The 18,333-nt window shown below is 40.5% G+C and overlaps 1 protein-coding gene across 3 annotated transcripts in view; it reads left to right on the forward strand.

Annotated features, from left to right (window-relative positions):
* btbd8 (BTB domain containing 8) overlaps window positions 1-18,333 on the forward strand; it is a 104,579-nt gene that overhangs the window by 59,076 nt on the left and 27,170 nt on the right. For all 3 annotated transcript variants that reach the window (XM_043698782.1, XM_043698783.1, XM_043698784.1), the window contains 3 exons: window positions 7,674-7,856; window positions 10,538-10,675; window positions 11,277-11,406. In XM_043698782.1, coding sequence (XP_043554717.1) covers window positions 7,674-7,856; window positions 10,538-10,675; window positions 11,277-11,406 — 451 coding nt within the window. The remainder of the gene's footprint in view (window positions 1-7,673; window positions 7,857-10,537; window positions 10,676-11,276; window positions 11,407-18,333) is intronic.

Below are 18,333 nucleotides of genomic sequence, written 5' to 3' on the forward strand. Positions count from 1 at the left end.
GTGTGGACTTGTTGGGCCGAAGGGCCTGTTTCCACACTGTAATGTAATCTAATCTAAACTTGGACCCAAGAGCCATCTTCAGTTTGTGACCCCTGGTTCTAAACTAGGGTGTTTGGTGTTTGAAATAATTACAATAAAACAACACATGGACCAAATAAGGGGTGGCACAGTGGTTAGCACTGCTGCCTCACAGCGCCAGACACCCGGGTTCAATTTCCGCCTCAGGCAACTCTCTGTGGAGTTTGCACATTCTCCCTGTGTCTGCGTGGGTTTCCTCCGGGTGCTCCGGTTTCCCATAGTCCAAAAATGTACAAGTTAGGTGAATTGGCCATGCTAAATTGCCCATAGTGTTCAGTGAAGGGGTAAATGTAGGGGAATGGGTCTGGGTGGGTTGCTCTTCAGAGGGTCACTGTGGACTTGTTGGGCCGAAGGGCCTGTTTCCACACTGTAAGTAATCTAATCTAATCAAATATTGAACTACAGAAGGAATCATCCCAACATCTATAAACTAAGCAGCATCAGACTGTTATTTCAATGAGCCACCACACACTGCAGCACAGAGGCACTACGCAGAGCAGAGGAAAGCGTATTCAAAATGAACGGGTACCCAATGAATACAGTCTGCCGATTTCTCGGCAACAAACCCAAACAAGCAGACAAATCGCGTCCAGAAACTCTAGCCACTCTCCCCTCACCTCAAAGACCTCTTGGAAATGACTGCCAGACTACTCAGACCCCTTGGCATCACAGTAGCCCACAAACCCACCTACACACGAAAACAGCAGCTAATGAACTTGGAAGACCCTATACAGACAACGAGCAAAACTAATGTCATTTTCAAAATACCATGCAAGGACTTAACAAACACTACATTGGACAAACAGGCAGAAAACTTGCCACCAGAATACATGAACATCAACTAGCCACAAAATGACATGACCCCCTCTCACTAGTATCCTTACATACAAATGAGGAAGGACACCACTTTGACTGGGACAACACATCCATCCTAGGATAAGCCAAACTGAGACATAGACAAGGATTCCTAGAAGCATGGCATTCCAACTGGAACTCTATCAACAAACATTGACTTGGATCCCATTTACCACCCCCTGAGAAAAAGAACAGGAAATGATATCACCATAGGAAATGATGTCACCACAGGAAATTACATCACCAACCCAAGGAAACAAACCTAGAAAGCAGGAAACACCAGTAGTGCTTCGTCTGGAGGCTCACTGAACATGTTACCTAGTATGGTGCCAAAACATCTGAAAATGAACCTTCCAGCTCAGCTTGCAAACATACATCCAGAACCTCAACCTGAGCTACAAATAGACAATAGGTGCAGGAGTAGGCCATTCTGCTCTTCGAGTCTGCACCACCATTCAATGTGATCATGGCTGATCATCCTTAATCAGTATCCTTTTCCTGCCTTATCTCCATAACCCTTGATTCCACTATCCTTGAGAGCTCTATCCAACACTTTCTTAAATGAATCCAGAGACTGGGCCTCCACTGCCCTCTCGGGCCGAGCATACCACACAGCCATCACTCTCTGGGTGAAGAAGTTTCTCCTCATCTCTATCCTAAATGATTCCACTATCCTTGAGAGCTCTATCCAACTCTTTTCTTAAATGAATCCAGAGACTGGGCCTCCACTGCCCTCTCGGGCAGAGCATACCACACAGTCATCACTCTCTGGGTGAAGAAGTTTCTCCTCATCTCTGTCCTAAATGGTCTACCTCGTATTTTTAAGCTGTCCTCTGGTTCAGCACTCACCCATCAGCGGAAACATGTTTCCTGCCTCCAGAGTGTCCAATCCTTTAATAATCTTATATGTCTCAATCAGATCCCCTCTCAGTCTTCTAAACTCCAGGGTATACAAGCGCAGTCGCTCCAGTCTGTCAGCGTAAGGTAGTCCCGCCATTCCGGGAATTGACCTCATGAACCTACGCTGCACTCCCTCAATAGCCAGAATGTCTTTCCTCAAATTTGGAGACCAGAACTGCACACAGTACTCCAGGTGTGGTCTCACCAGGGCCCTGTACAGCTGCAGAAGAACCTCTTTGCTTCTATACTCAATCCCTCTTGTTATGAAGGCCAGCATGCTATTAGCCTTCACTACCTGTTGTACCTGCATGCTTACCTTCGTTGACTGGTGTACAAGAACACCCAGATCTCTTTGTACTGCCCCTTTACTAAATTGATTCCCTTTAGGTAGTAATCTGCCTTCCTGTTCTTGCCACCAAAGTGGATAACCATACATTTATCCACATTAAACTGCATCTGACCACTCTCCTAACCTGTCCAGGTCACCCTGTAATCTCCTAACATCCTCCTCACATTTCACCCTGCCACCCAGCTTTGTATCATCAGCAAATTTGCCAATGTTATTACTAATACCATCTTCTATATCATTATTATATATTGTAAAAACTTTGCCACAGATGCTGTCAGACCTGCTCAGCTTTTCCAGCAATGTTTATTCAGCTTCTGCAGTTCTTTCAGTCTTTATTTAGTACAAAAGATAAGGCTCAAGTATTCACAGCAATCTTCAGCAAGAAGTGACCTGTGGATGATCCATCTCAATCTCTTCCAGTGGACCCCAGATCACAGATAACAGTCTTCAGCCAATTCAATTCACTCCATGTGATATTAAGAAACATTGGATACTGCAAAGGCATCGAGCCCTGACAACATTCCGGCAATGAGATTGAGAACTTGTGCTACAGATCTTGCAGCTCCCCTAACCACGCTCTTCCAGTATAGTTACAAGTCGAAAAATGTGGCGCTGGAAGAACACAGCAGGTCAGGCAGCATCTGAGAAGCAGGAGAATTGACGTTTCAGGCGTAAGCCCTTCATCGGGATGATGGGCTTATGCCCAAAATGTCGATTCTCCTGGTCCTCGAATGCTGCCTCACACGTTGTGTTCTTCCAGCACCACAAGTTTTGACTCTGATCTCCAGCATCTGCAGTCCTCACTTTTTCCCAGTAGAGTTACAACACTGGCATCCACCCAACAATGTGGAAAATTGCTCATGTATGCCCTGTACACAAAAAGCAAGAGAAATCCAACCTGGCCAATTATTGCTCCATCAGACTACTCTTGACTGTCAATAAAATGATGGAAAGCTTCATCAACAGTGCTATCAAGCATCAACCACTTAGCAATAACCTGCTCCGTGATGCCCAGTTCGGGTTCTACTAGTCCACTCAGCTCCTGACTTCATTACAGCCAAACATGGAAAAAGAAACAGTTGAATTCCTGAGGTGAGAGTGACAGCCCTTGATATCAAGGCTGCATTTAATGAGTGTGGCATCAAGGAGCCCTAGGAAAACCGGAATCAGTGGGTATCGGGGGAAAACTGTGGTTGAAGTCATATCTGGCACGTAGAAGGAAGGTTGTGGTTATTAGAGGTCAGTTATCTCATCTCCAGGACATCTCTACAGGAGTTCCTCAGGGTGGTTCCTCGGCCCAACCACCTTCAGATGCTTTGTAAATGATCTTCCATCGATCATGTAGTCAGAAATGGGATGTTTGTGCAATGTTCAGCACCATCTGCAGTTCTTCAGATCCTGAAGCAGTCCATGTTCAAATGCAACAAGATCTGGGCAGTATCTAGGCTTGGGCTGACAAGTGGCAAGTAACATTCGCACCACATAAATTCCTGGCATAGCCATCTCCAATAATAAACAATCTAACCACCATCCCTTGACTTTCAGTGGCATTGCCACCACTGAGTTTCCCCACTATCAACATTCTGGGGATTACCATCGACTAGAAACTCAACTAGACTCACCATCAGAACACAGTAGCTACAAGCTAAAGCAATGATCCTAAAACAAAGCCCTGGGCTTTTTGTGTACTTCACTTTTCTGCCTTGTAATCACTACTGTTTGCCTTCTACCTCTTACTTGATTTTGTGCCCAACTTGGATATTGAAAAATAGTATTTTATCAAATTACTTTGAAAAGACAAATACAAGTCTTCTGGACTATCTTTATTAACCCTTCCTGTTGCGTCATGAAACAAAACGGAGTTGATATAATTTGTCTTTAACCTATTTGTGCTTGTATTTCTTGGTTAACTCGTGCCTTTGAGTGATGATTAATTTTGTCTTTGACAAGGCACACAAGTACGTTTTCCCACCATTGATGTTTGACACGCCTGGAGTTGACAGATTTAGCCCCCACCTTCAAAAATATGTAATATTTGCAAACTTCAATCTCATGCCATGCTCCCATGAGTACAGGATTGAAAGATTGTGGTTGGTGTTTTGTTTCCCTCAGCAAGCCAGAATGCACCCCATCAGGACTTTGTTATATTTTGAGTAACGCCAATTTATTTAACTTTTCTGTATATAGTATTTTTTGTTCTATCCAATAATGTAAACCACCAATAATTTAATTGTTAATTTTTAATTTGACGGATCAAATTATTCACTCAGTATCTTGGTCATATTTTCTACCTCTACAGTATGCTTTCCTTTTTGTTTCTGATCAACCTCTCATTCCTTTCAAATGAATCCTACTTCTTTTATATATTTGTCCTGGATTCTGCATTTGTTTTTATACTTTCCACAAACATTTTTCATACACTTTGCCCTCTGTGTCATTTTCAGCTTCTCCCTGCAAATTCTGTATCTGCCTGGTTTTCGACTTGCCTTCCTTTTCTGTAATTTTATTTTTATAATTATCCCTGTATTTAGGGAGTTCTAGGTTTGGGTGACCTACTTTTTTGCCACCTTATGGGAATGTGCTTGGTTTTAAATTGCTTTCAATTCCTTCTTAAAGGCCTGGCATTGCTTGTTTGCTCGTCTCCTGACCAGTCTGTCTTTGCAGTCCACATGTGCCAGCTTCATTTGTGTATTACCAAAATAGATTTCTATTTTAGTGAAATGTTTTCACTTTTTTCATAACAACTTAAATATAATAATAATATAATATCATAAACCAGATATTCTCCCACTGCAACGCGAGTTACCTTGCTTTACTCTCCAGAACTAAATCTGTTATGGCTTTAAGGAAATATGATTTAAGGAAATATGTTAGGAATTGGTGAGTTTTGAGAGGATTTGTAGCTCAGGTTGAGGTTCTGGATGTAGGTTTGCTCACTGAACCGGAAGGTTTGGTTTCAGACGTTTCGTCACCATAATAGGTAACATCAGTGAGCCTCCAGATGAAGCACTGGTGATATGGCCTGCTTTTTATTTGTGTTTGGGTTTCCTTGGGTTGGTGATGTCATTTCCTGTGATATCATTTCCTGTTGTTTTTCTCGGGGGTGGTAAATGGGATTGAAATCCATGTGTTTGTTGAGAGTTCTGATTGGAATGCCATGCTTCTAGGAATTCTCGCGCATGTCTCTGTTTGGCTTGTCCTAGGATGCATATGTTGTCCCAGTCCAAGTGATGTTCTTCCTCATCTGTATGTAAAGATACTCATGAGAGTGGGTCATGTCTTTTTGTGGCTAGTTGATGTTCATGTATCCTGGTGGCTGGTTTTCTGCCTGTTTGACCAGTGTAGTGTTTGTTACAGTCCTTGCAAGGTATTGTGTAAATGACATTGGTTTTGCTTGTTGTCTGTATAGGGTCTTTCAAGTTCATTAGCTGCAGTTTTAGTGTGTTGGTGGGTTTGTGGGCTACTGTGATGCCAAGGGGTCTGTGTAGTCTGGCAGTCATTTCCAAGATGTCTTTGATGTTGGGGGAGTGGCTAGGGCTTCTGGACATGTTTAGACTGTTTGTTGAGTACCCATTCTTTTTGAATGCAATGCATAGGTGATTTTCCTCTGCTCTGCATAGTTCCTCTGTGCTGCAACATGTGTGGTGGCTCATTAAAATGTTCTGATGCAGCTTCTTTTGTGGATGTTGGGATGATTGCTTTTGTAGTTCAGTATTTGGTCCGTATGTATTTTTTTTCCCAGTAGACGCTAGTTTGAAGTTCCCCATTGGCTGTTTGCTCTACTGCAACATCTAGGAATGGCAGTTTGTTGTTGTTTTCCTCCTCTTTAGTGAATTTTATGCCATTAAGGGTGTTATTGATTATCTTGAAGGTTGCCTCTAATTTGTTTAGTTTTGTGATGGCAAAGGTGTCATCCACGTAGCAGACCCAAAATTTTGGTTGGATGGTTGGCAGAGCTGTTTGTTCAAGTCTCTGCATTATTGCCTCTGCTAAGAACCCTGATATCAGAGATCCCCTGTGTTCCGTTGGTTTGTCTGTTGAAGGAAACCTTCAAGACCATCAATGCCCTTTACTGGCATAAAATTTACTAAAGTGGAGGAAAACAACAACAAATTGCCATTCCCAAAACAGCCAATGGGGAACTTCAAACCAGTGTCTACAGGAAAATAGTGCATATGAACCAAATACTGAACTACAGAAGCAATCATCTTAACACCCACAAACAATGCTGCACTAGAACATTATTTCAATGAGCCGCCACATACTGCAGCACAGAGGAACTACGCAGAGCAGAGGAAAATCACCTATTCAGTGTATTCAAAAAGAACAGGTACCCAATGAACACAGTCTGTCGATTTCTGAGCAACAAACCCAAACAAACAGACAAAACCCGTCCAGAAACCGTAGCTACTCCCCCCACATCAAAGACATCTCAGAAATGACTCCCACACTACTTGGACCTCTTGGCATCACAGTAGCCCACAAACCCACCAACACACTAAAACAGCAGCAAATGAACTTGAAAGACCCCATACAGACAACAAGCAAAACTAATGTCATTTACGAAATACCGTGCAAGGACTATAACAAACACTACATTGGACAAACAGGCAGAAACCTAGCTACCAGAATATATGAACATCAACTAGCCACAAAAAGACGTGACCCACTCTCACTAGTATCCTTACATACATATGGGGAAGGACACCACTCTGACTGGGACAACACACTCATCCTAGGACAAGCCAAACAGACATGTGAGAATTCCTAGAAGCATAGCATTCCAACTGGAACTCTATCAACAAGCACATTGACCTGGATCCCATTTACCACCCCCTGAGAAAAAGAATAGGAAATGATGTCACCAACCCAAGGGAACCTAAACACAAATAAAAAGCAGGCCATGCCACCAGTGCTTCATCCAGAGGCTTACTGATAATGTTAGCTAGTATGGTGGCGAAACCTCTGAAATTGAACCTTCCATCTCAGCGAGCAAACCTACATCCATGTTCGGAATTTTTTATCATTCTTGCCCTTTTTTAAAAAAAAAAAATTATCTAGTCCTTTTTAGGGTTATTAAAGTTGTTATTTGCCAGTGCATTTCCTCCTCTATCTCCTTTTATTTGGAGATTGAAAGTAAACACTCAGCAATGTACATTTTTTAAAAATTCCTTAACTCTAACCAACTAGACTTTGGTCTTTGACCTCTCTCTTATATCATCTTTGTAGCTCTGCAGTCGTTACCCATACGTTGTCATCCTTGTTAGATAAGCAGTGTCTAATTGAGAGAATCTATGTTGAGTTACAATATCACTGTTATATTAGTTTCCATTCATGCTGATCGTTTGTGGCAATCTTTTAAAAAATATAACCAGATCTATGAAATACAAATTAAATAGAAAAGGTTAAGTGTGAGTTTATTTTAAAAATAGTGTTGACCACATTGGCCAGCAGTACACATAGATGATTGATGTATGCATTTGACCCTCAGAATGTAGATAATGTGGTTTCAGTGCTGATGGACAGTGATCGTCTACTGTGGAGCCTTCCTGAGGTGAAATGGGCGGAGCAAGCAATTGCTTTGACCAAAGAACTGCAAGACGAATGCATCAAGTTTATTGTGCCACGCTTCCTTGAGACAGTCCAAAGTAAAAGCCTCCTCCACCTATTAAAAGTAAGATTCACTTTTCATATCTATTCAGCAGTACTTTGTGAAGGTTCTCATCATTCGTCAGAGTCCGATTTGAAATAAAGAAGTGGCTTCTCTAGCTCATTGGTGTTAAAGTTAAGAAATTTATGATTGAGAAACTAATGCAAGGTTTTCTTTAATGTAGTGACTGATGTGGGGGAGGCCATCAACATTGTAGTTAGGTCACTGGGCTAGTAAACCGGGCTAATTCAGTTAATAAATCTGGGATATAATATTAGTCTATGATAGTGACAATGGTAATGTGCACAATATTCCAGGTGCGGCCTCACCAGTGCCATGTATAACTGCAGCAAGAGCAAGACATCCTTGTTCTTGTACTCAAATCCAGCAGTGCTAACCACTGAGCCACCCTGCCAATTCTTGGGAGAGAGAGTTGGAAATGTACTTCACGTTTTTTGTAACAGAATGATCATTACAGGGTATTGTGAAAGGATGAAAGCATTAGGAAACGTGCATTATTTAGCAGAGAGTATGATAGTGCAATCTGTTCCAACAATCTTGTTGCCCAAGTGCCTTAGCTGCCACCTCCATCCCCTTATTTGTCAAGTCTGCCAATTTTGCAAATAGAGATGAGGTTCTCATTCAATATCTGATCACCTATATTTTAATTTGCACCCAGTCCCATTTGCCCTTATCCTTAATGTTCTGTGGCTGCTAGTTAAGCACCGTTTTTTAAAAAAAAATGTTTCTCATGGCTTACACTCTAAGCCTTCAAGAAAAGCCCCTCTCATCCAATTCTGGTCTCTTGCTCATCTTCTATTTAAATTTGTTCAAATGTTGGTCATTTTGCCTTTAACTTCCAAAACGCTGGCTTGAACACCATGATTTCCATAGTAAACTTCTCCACCTCTCTCTTTTCCCCTCCACTTAAGATAGTCTTTTAAAATCTCTTTTGATCAAGCATTTGATTAGTTTGTCTTTCTTTGAGTCAGCCTTTGTGGCTGGTGTCCAATTTTGTTGAGTATGCTCCTAAGAAGCACTGTGGAAAGTTTTACTGTGTTAAATGATGGAGCGAATGATCTACTTTTGTTCTACTTTCTATGTTTTATGTTTCTGTTAGACAATATAGAAACATGTCTGTAATGATATCATGGCAAAGTGGTCAGACTTGCCTCATTTGTGGTCTGTTCTCTCAGATCTGAGATGGACAAGCTTATGCTGTAGTTCTTCTGAAGCAAGCAGTCAATTTCATTAGCATGGCGATTAATTTTGCTGCCAGAAGTCTGAGGCAGGCTTTGGAATGCTGCCTATCCTTTACAATTGCCCTGTTCCCATTTTATTTGACGTTGAATGTTATGTTGAACACAATAGTGATGCATACAGTGATTAAAAATACAGGAAAATGCTTTGGTTTTGATTTACAGCTCAGATTCTGCTTTCAAAAATCTGATTGACATCAGACATCTACCTTCCTGACAGCCAGACCTGATCTCCCTCACTGGCATAGTGCGAAATGTTTGCATGTGCATGTTTTGGCAGCTAACAGATGGATACAGGACTCATGCAGACAAACTGCTCAACTTACTGCAGCAACTGTTTTACCTTGTATTTCACATTGGTATGAATGTAATGAAAATACAAGTACAGTCATACTCCAGTATTGTGTTCTGTTGCTTGGAAAAGAATGAGAAATGCAGAGAGAACACCCTTTTAAAGACCAAAAAGGGAAGCCAACAAGAGGTTCTTAATCATGTTTATAAAACAATTAATGATGCAGAATACATAAAGTTCAATATTATGTAGGATGGAAGGATGTGCTTTTGCAGCCAAGATCCCTGATGTAAGGAGTTGTTAATCTTGATGCTAAGGCAATGAACAAAAACCAAGCATTTCCCCAGAAAAATGTGAAGTGCACAAGTGTCTAGCTAGTGCTGCAAATGTGTTGGTAGCAGATTTGGGAGCAGGTCATCTCTTTACATATTGATCAGGCAAGGTACAGAAAGGAAGGAAGAGGAAGAAAAAATAATTGAAACATTTTCTCACTCTTGTGCAACATTCAAGGTTTTCCTTCTTCCACCAAAAATGCAAATGACTGAGGCTGCTAAAAATAAATCCTGCTTAGTTTCAGATGTCATGGCTCAAAAGCTTGCCTATTTGAACTGCAACTGCCTTTCATTTATTATTCAACTGTAATTCCATGACTTTGGGAGTGTTTTAATAATTGGAACTAAATTTAATGCAGTCCTTTCTGCTTGCATATGTAAATTAATGCAAGAGGTCTGGACCTAGTTTAACCTCCTTGTGTGGAATTGCTTGGTCTGAATGATGGATATTTGTATTAAATGATAAGAATGTGAAGTAGCTGATCTATTTTGAGACTCATCTGTTGCATTGGCACATACTATGGTATCTGTCATATATGCCAGGCTACAAATGCAGCTGTCATGGAAAACAGGTTGCCTTTGTTTCAAGAACCCTTTGGGGCTAAGTGCACTGGAAATGGAATAAATGAGAGCACCTGCTAAATGTGCTCACTAATCCTCAAGTAATAAATAGGCTGAATATTTGGAGTCTACAAATTCATTTCTTAAGCTATTGGATTTTTTTTGTAAATTAAACTTTTTTCATGAATATGGGAATAAATTAAAGGTGGCCTCCATTTATTTTCGAAAATGCCAACTATAAAAAAAAATTCGATTTTCCAGGCGCAGAGAATGAGCAGAAGACCATATCTGGTGGAAAAGGTTTTTGCAGCTATTGAACAAAACATAACAGTGACAGACGGTTGTTTGCAATTTATAGCCGTGGACCTGCTGAGGAGCCAGGTGTCTTACAAAGAGGTGGTAAGTATTTAGTCATATAAGCATCTCGCCTGGAGTCTGTAGGACAAGAGGGTTCTGAATTGTTTATCTTAATATTTGGCAAGCGTCAGCTACAAACACCCACTTCCCATAAGATATTTGCTTCCCGCATATCATTCTTTGTCTATACTAGTCAATTTTTAAGTTTGAATCTGCTTGACGTACACGCATACTACTTTTCGGTTTTGTTTCTTGCGCAATATCTCCTCAGAAGAGCGGTAAGATGAATTACCTAAGGCAGTGGCTCCCATGCAGGTATTTTCCTGTTAGTGACCTAAAACGATCACTGCACATGTCTCCAAAGACGTTGAGCGTGTGGCACCGGGGAATCGTTGTGTGTTGATGGTTAGATTACTAAGAGATGCCGTCTGCACCGCCGAAAGGGCCAGTGCCCCTCAAATGGTCAAACTGGGGTTTACTTAAAACATCCGAGCAGACCAACCGATAGCCCAGGCGGAGTAAGTGACAATCCCTGGCTCGCTGGGGAGGGAGCAGTGAGTGACTGAGCAGGTTCCGAATGCAATAACGATTTGGTTTCTATGGTGATGTGCTTTACCAGCTCCTGATTCGTTCTCTTGCACAGGGTTTTGTGAGTGAGATCTCGGCCCTCTTTGACAAGCTCTGGATCTTTCTGGTTCAGTCTTTTTACGCGGTCCGCCACACGGAAGGCTGGAAGCTGATGAAACCTCAAGACCAAGAGCAAATCCAGGCAGGTCGGTAATGCTGGCTAACTAGGGGGTGGGGAGGGAGACTGAAAGAAAGCGGAACACTCCGTTTGGAGCTTCGTGTCGCCGACAAAAAAAAACAACGGGTTTTGCTAACAATCTGCGCGGGGTTTGTCTTTGTTCTTCACCCCCCCCCCCCCCCATGCAACTGTAAGTGCGGGTTGTCTGTTCGCTGATTTATCTTGCTACATTTTGCAACCTTCCAACCAGCAACGAGGAACACAGCAGCAGCACGGGCAATTCACAAGGAGCTGACCAGTTTCCTCAAGACGAGGTTGCCGTACTGATTTTTAAACATCAGTAATCATTTTCAGCTTTCAGAATTCTGCAAGGGAATGTGGGAGAACGGATAGTGGGGTGCTGTCGGGCTGAAATGTAGCTGGAACCTTCTGTTTCTTGATCTAATCTTTTAAAATTATACTTTTAGGTTTTTTTTGTATTCAGTTTCACTGGAGCATTCGTAACTAATTTCCTGCATTTTTAAAAATCATTCTATTACGGAAAGGCTAAGCGGACCTTGGGCAGGTGATGGTTCGCATCCATGACCTCGTCCTGTCAGATTGGCGATTCTTGATTTATTTCGCAGACCGCTGTTGTCAAGTTGCAGGCGCCATCAGAATCCAGATGGTTATTTAACAATTCAGAGATGTCTTGCTCCGATTGATGCCGGCACATGTAGGATGAGGGTTTTTAATCATTGTTGCGAAATCTGTTTACGCAATCGTAAATTAAACTCGCTTTTTTTTGTGGGCGTAACATTTGGAAGCAAGTGTAGCCTGAGATTCTAACACAATATCCCACCTTTTTAGCCGAATTTTTAACAATCCAGATTAAGTGTCCTTGAACTGGGAGACTTGCTGGGCCATTTTTAGAGGGCATTTAAGAGTCAACCACATTGCTGTGGGTCTGGAGTCGTATCTAGGCCAGCGGTCAGGGCATTTAACTAGATTTGTGGTCCCCATTATTGAGATTTTATATATATGTTTATCAATTTTAACTTCCATCAGCTCTCGCGCCCTTAAAGCATTGATAAAGGCAGTGGATAATTACAGCAGTGACTTTGCTATGTTGCCGTCTCTCTGTCCTTATCTGGTCCACATGTGACTCCAGACCCACAGCACTGTGGCTGCTCTTAGGGGGTTCCAATAAATACTGGCCAGTCCAGTGACACCCTCAGCCCATGAATAAATTTTAAAAAGCCTACAGCTCAGCGAGCAAACCTACACCCTAAAGCCCTTTCAGCAGTTTAGCTGCAATCAAGATAAAGCCAAGTTTACACACGTTCCCATCTGATTTTTATTGTTAAAAAATCTGCCTTTATCAGGTGTCAGCTTGGAGTACATTCACATCTTTTCTAATGCAGCATCCGAAACAGCATTAAGGTTTTGAGTTAGAAGTGTCACTGAATTCAATGTTAACTGTTTCTTTGTCCACAATTTCTATCAGACACTTGAGTTGCTCCAACAATTTCTGTTTTTGTTTGTGGTTTAATTTTCTGTTTTAATGATTGTGATTATTACAGACCAGGAACGGCTAATATTGTCAATCACCTTGCTCTCATGAATCAATCACAGTACCCTCAAATGTTTCTGCTGTTTAAGTGCAGAGACCTTCTTGTGGCCAGCATGGAAGTGGAGAAAGAATTTAGAACGGTTATGTTTCAACTAATCCAATAAGATGGTTGAAGAATAAGTAGCATTTTTGGACTTAATACTGATGGATATGTGTAGACAAATATAACATCTCCTCCTGCTTTGTATTCAATTTGAGAGCACCAATGTCTTTTTTTTTCAAGCATGACAACACTCATTTTTGAATGCTTTAACACTGACTGCAGTTTCTCCTGCAGGTAAGGATATCCAGTGACCTGCTGCTTCCATCAATCAATCTATTACTGTGTGGTGCATATGAGTTGCCTCTGACCCCCCCCCCCCCCCCCCCCCCATTGCTGCCTCACCACTGTTAAAAGGAATATGGTGAAATGGAAGCGATGAATATATGGAAATTCTTGTACTCTAGCATGTTTTACCACTATCCAAAAAGCCAATCGATCAATTCTGATTTTAAAGCACCCATTTATAATTCCTGGGAGAAGCACATTGTGAAATAATTAATGGACCATTATTTAGAAGCAGCACAAATTATCACTGAAAATCAAATTTGACACTAATTATCAATGTGAGGATTATAATTGAGGATAATTTTCCAGTGTAGAAAATGTGGAATTGGCCACTTTTTTTGTCAGTGTGTCTTTATTCACTGAAGCATTAACAAAAGTGCTGGCATTAATTTGAAGAAAATCACAGGGTAAGTGTTTTTAAAATTTTAAAATAGGGTTACAGCTCATTTATTAAATCCTTTTGAATGTCTAATTAATGTATGGCACCTTGTTTTATAAGGAAATTGCATGTCATAATGTACTTGTCATGAACTGGAATGCATTAACAACTAAGGCAGGCTACAAGTCCACAGAACAGTTTAGTTCAGATTACTTCAGATACCATAAAATCTTGAATGGTTTTCAGTTTTTGATTCCAAAATGATATGGCCAGCTTGAAGACAAATCAGAAGTATAGTATTTTAATTTAAATTTATGTTCAAACTGAACAACTCAAAGAAACACATTACTTCTGGAATGCAGTAAATGTTGTATTTACTTGTTTGTTCTCCCCAACAATGTTGGCATCCATATTTCCCCCTTTTTTTTCCTTTTGCTTTTCCCTGTTGTGCAGTATTATTCTACATGGCCGTATTGGAATTGTGGAAGGAATGATTTTAAGAAAGGCTAGTATTAAAGATACATAGAGCTACATATTGGATGTAGGTTTGCTCGCTGAGCTGCAAGGTTCGTTTTCAGACATTTTGTCACCATACTAGGTAACATCTTCAGTGATCCTCTGGATGAAGCACTGGTAGTGTAGCCCATTTTCTATTTGTGTGTTTGAGTTTTCTTGAGTTGGTGATGTAATTTCCTGTGGTGACGCCATTTCCTATGGTGATATCATTTTGTTTTGTTTTTTTTTTCAGAGGTGGTAAAATGGTTTCCAAATCAATGTGTGTGTTGATAGGCATTCTAGGCATTCTTGTCAGTATCTCTGTAACAGAGACATGCACAAGGATTCCTAGAAGCATGGCATTCCAACTGGAACTCTATCAACACACACATTGATTTGGAAACCATTTTACCACCTCTGGAAAAAGAAACAACAAAAAAAATGATATCACCATAGGAAATGGCGTCACCACAGGAAATTACATCACCAACTCAAGGAAACTCAAACACCCAAATCGAAAATGGGCTACACTACCAGTGCTTCATCCAGAGGATCACTGAAGATGTTACCTAGTATGGTGACAAAATGTCTGAAAACTAATCGTGCAGCTCAGCGAGCAAACCTACATCCAGAACCTCAATCTGAGTTACAAATCTTAAAACTCGTGAAGTCCTATGTATGTTTTACCAATTGCACGGTTATAGTAACCGTTGAGTAATAGTTTTTCATTGTTTGGCTTAAGGACATTTATGAAACACCGAGAGAAGTAGAGTTATTCTTACAATAAGAAGTTGATCAGTAATTTTATGTTCAAAATAATTAGAGCTCATAAACTAAATAATGGGAAACGGTTTTCACTGGTAGTACATGGTTTCTAGGATAATTGATGAAAGAACCCAGTGTTCAAGAGGGAAGTGAGAATGCTTTTAATGCAGTGAGTTGTAATCCAGAATGTGTTCCTTTGAAAGTTGAAGCCTGATTTATAGGAACTTTAAGGCAATTGGGTATATCATTTAAAAGGAAAGAAAATAGAAGACCAGTTAGAGCACAGAAAGGGGCCATTCAATGCATTGTCCTGTGCTGGTTGAATAAACTAGTCAGACGTTCACGTCCCACTTTGCAGCATCTGGGCAACACCTTGCAGGTTTCAGTACTTTAGGTACAGATCCAGGCTTTTTTTAAAAATGAATTGAGGGTATCTGCTTCAACCACTAACTGGACATGAAACTCCAGAGACCCACTACCTTTTGCATTAAAGCATCTTCCCTCTTTTGCTGTCTAATCCTTCTATCGATTAGCTTAAATCTGTGTGCTCTGGTAATTGCTGCCTGTGATGAGGAAACAGGCCATCCCTATCTAAGCCCCTCATTATTTTGTACAACTCGGTTAAGTCACCTCCGCTTCCTCTGTACCAAGGAAAGCAACTATATGGCCTATTCAATCATTCTTATAATTTTCAAGCCCCCAGTGAGATTCTTGTAAAACTCTTCTGTACACACTCTCTAGAACTGTTGTAATTCCTGTAATATAATAACCCGAACCATACACAGAATTCCAGCTGTGATCTAATTAATGTCTTACGTAGTTCAAGAATTACATCCATGCTTCTGCGTTCAATACCTTGCCCAATGAAGGAAAGCATCCTATCTGCCTTTTTTGCCAGCATATCCACCTATACTGCCACGTCAAGGAACTCTGGACATTTCCACTTTTGTTCCTTTCAGTATCTTCTGGTCTGATTTATATTCCCTTCCTTTACCTAGAAGTTGTGAAGGGAACAAAAAAACAAACTTTGTCCGAACTTTGTCTCCATTATTTCTTTTTATAATTTCCATAATTAAAATTGTACTGAATTATGGCAACTTGCACACATCTCTCTATATTTCATAAATGCATGTAACAATAAATCGCTATTCTATTCTATTTCTTTGTTTACTCTCTCCAAATTCGGAACCTTGCATTGTCTAGATTGACTTTCATAAATTTGCCACATTCCCAGTAACAGGTAATCCTATCTAATATTGATTGCAGAAATTTATCCACCACCTTAGTCAGACTGACCAATCTTTAATGAATTTACTTATCCTTTGTACCCTTCTTGATTAATGATACAGATCTATGAGTAAAGAGAGGGACATGGGACTGATAGCTCTTTAAAAGAGCTAGCACAGAGATGAATGGCTGCCTTTTGTGCTAGAAAGATTCTACCAAACACTGATCTTAATATTGAGGAAGGCCCTGACAGGCTTGCAGTGACCAAACTCTACCTGGCATTGAAAATTTAATTAAGCATTGAATTTATATGCTTATTTTTTAATCATCATAATTGAGAGAAAAGTAAATGATTTAATGGTCCCCAACATTAGATACAAAATATTTTCTGAATTTTTTTTTTAGTTGTGACATTGGAAATAAAGATGGGCAGATAAGGATCATGTAGCATAGTATACCTTGACTCCCAAAAAGCTTACTGATAAAGATACAACCACTTTAATATTTTAAAATTTAATACAAAGATTGGGTCAAGTAGTCTTGGGCCCCCTATAATGAAAGGCACATTATGAATTGATCACAAACTTGTTCACGTAAAGACTAATCATATGTAACTGGCCCCTGTAAAGAGTATTAAGGACTACAACTCTAGAATCATTAATGTGTTAGTTGGTTACCGCTTTGACATCAAGGTCTTTCTGGCTGCCTGAACTAATATGGCCTCCTTCAAATGATTGTGATTTAAACTACAGTTGCATTTCTTTAAAAATTAGTAATTCACTTAAGGGGAGAAAACTAATGGAAGTAAAATGGCTAGACTGTGCTGAAGGAAGTATTACCGCAACATTTCCTAGTATCTTGAACTAATCTTCTCCACAACCTAGATTCAGGCAGTATGAAACTAAATAAAATACTGAGAATGGTGAAGTCAAACAGAAGATGCAGTGTTCTGTAAAGAGAGTGAAATTCAACTGAATACTTTGCTGCTTTCTCCATTTATGCTCCCACACCTGATCAGTCTTTTCAGCATTTTGTTCTTATCACTGATAATACTAACCTGTTTGAGCTTGAGGAAAAGAAAACATGAAAAGTACTGCATATTTAAGTGGAATGCGCATTGCCAGAGGAGTGTTACAAGAACTAGGAAATCTGGGTTATTGTCAGATTAGTTGTAACCAAGGTCTTGGATGTGATGCTGAATTTGTGTAGTTTTGTTTTGAGTTGCTACTGGAGTATGTTACTTTTTACTGCCACATAACAGGCCCTCCAGTCGTCAAGGTAATGCAGAACAATGAGGTTGATCTCCAGTATTAGCGATTTGTGGAATTTACAATACAATCTTGAAAGTAAATGAGTAAACAGAAACCATACTTTCAGGAATATCAGAGTAGGAAGCACTGCTACAAACAAGATTCTGAGGTTGGTATTGCATTACACAAAGTTGGGGGGGGGGGGGTCAACTTATGGAATGGGTGATCCCAGAAAAGGGGAAGAGGAGAGTTAGTCATTGAGATGTGCAGCACGGGAAGTCACCCTTTAGTCCAACTCGTCCATGCCTAATCTAGTCTCATTGCCAGCACTTGGCCCATATCCCTCTAAACCCTTCCTATTCACATACCCATCCAGTTGCTTTTTAAATGCTGTAATTGTACCAGCCTCCTCCACTTCCTCTGGCAGCTCATTCGATACATGCACCATTCCATACATGTAGTGTACAAAATCCCATGCAAGGACTGTACAAAACACTATATAGGACAAACAGGAAGACAGCTAACGACCCGCATCCACGAACATCCACTCCGGCGGACAGCTGAAACTGACAACCGGAAGGGGCAGGGACAGGCCACTATAAATGCCGGAGGAAACACCACAGAAGCGCTTCACAGGAGGCTCCCAAGCACTGAGGATGTCACCTAGACAGAGGACGAAATGCATGCTATAAAATATTGACAATTTAACTCATGTTTTTAAATAAAATCAAATACTATTAACAATCAGCAGTAACTCTGCTGTATTATATGTGCCATCATAGTTTTACCATTGACTTTAATCCAATTGTATTAAAGGCAGGCGACAGCATGTTCCTGATCAGTATGTCTTTAAGAATCCTGTCTCCCTTTGAAAATTTAACTTAAATAATTTTGTACAT

The sequence above is a fragment of the Chiloscyllium plagiosum genome, chromosome 11 (assembly GCF_004010195.1).
Source record: "Chiloscyllium plagiosum isolate BGI_BamShark_2017 chromosome 11, ASM401019v2, whole genome shotgun sequence".
In the NCBI taxonomy this organism is placed as follows: Eukaryota; Metazoa; Chordata; class Chondrichthyes; order Orectolobiformes; family Hemiscylliidae; genus Chiloscyllium; species Chiloscyllium plagiosum.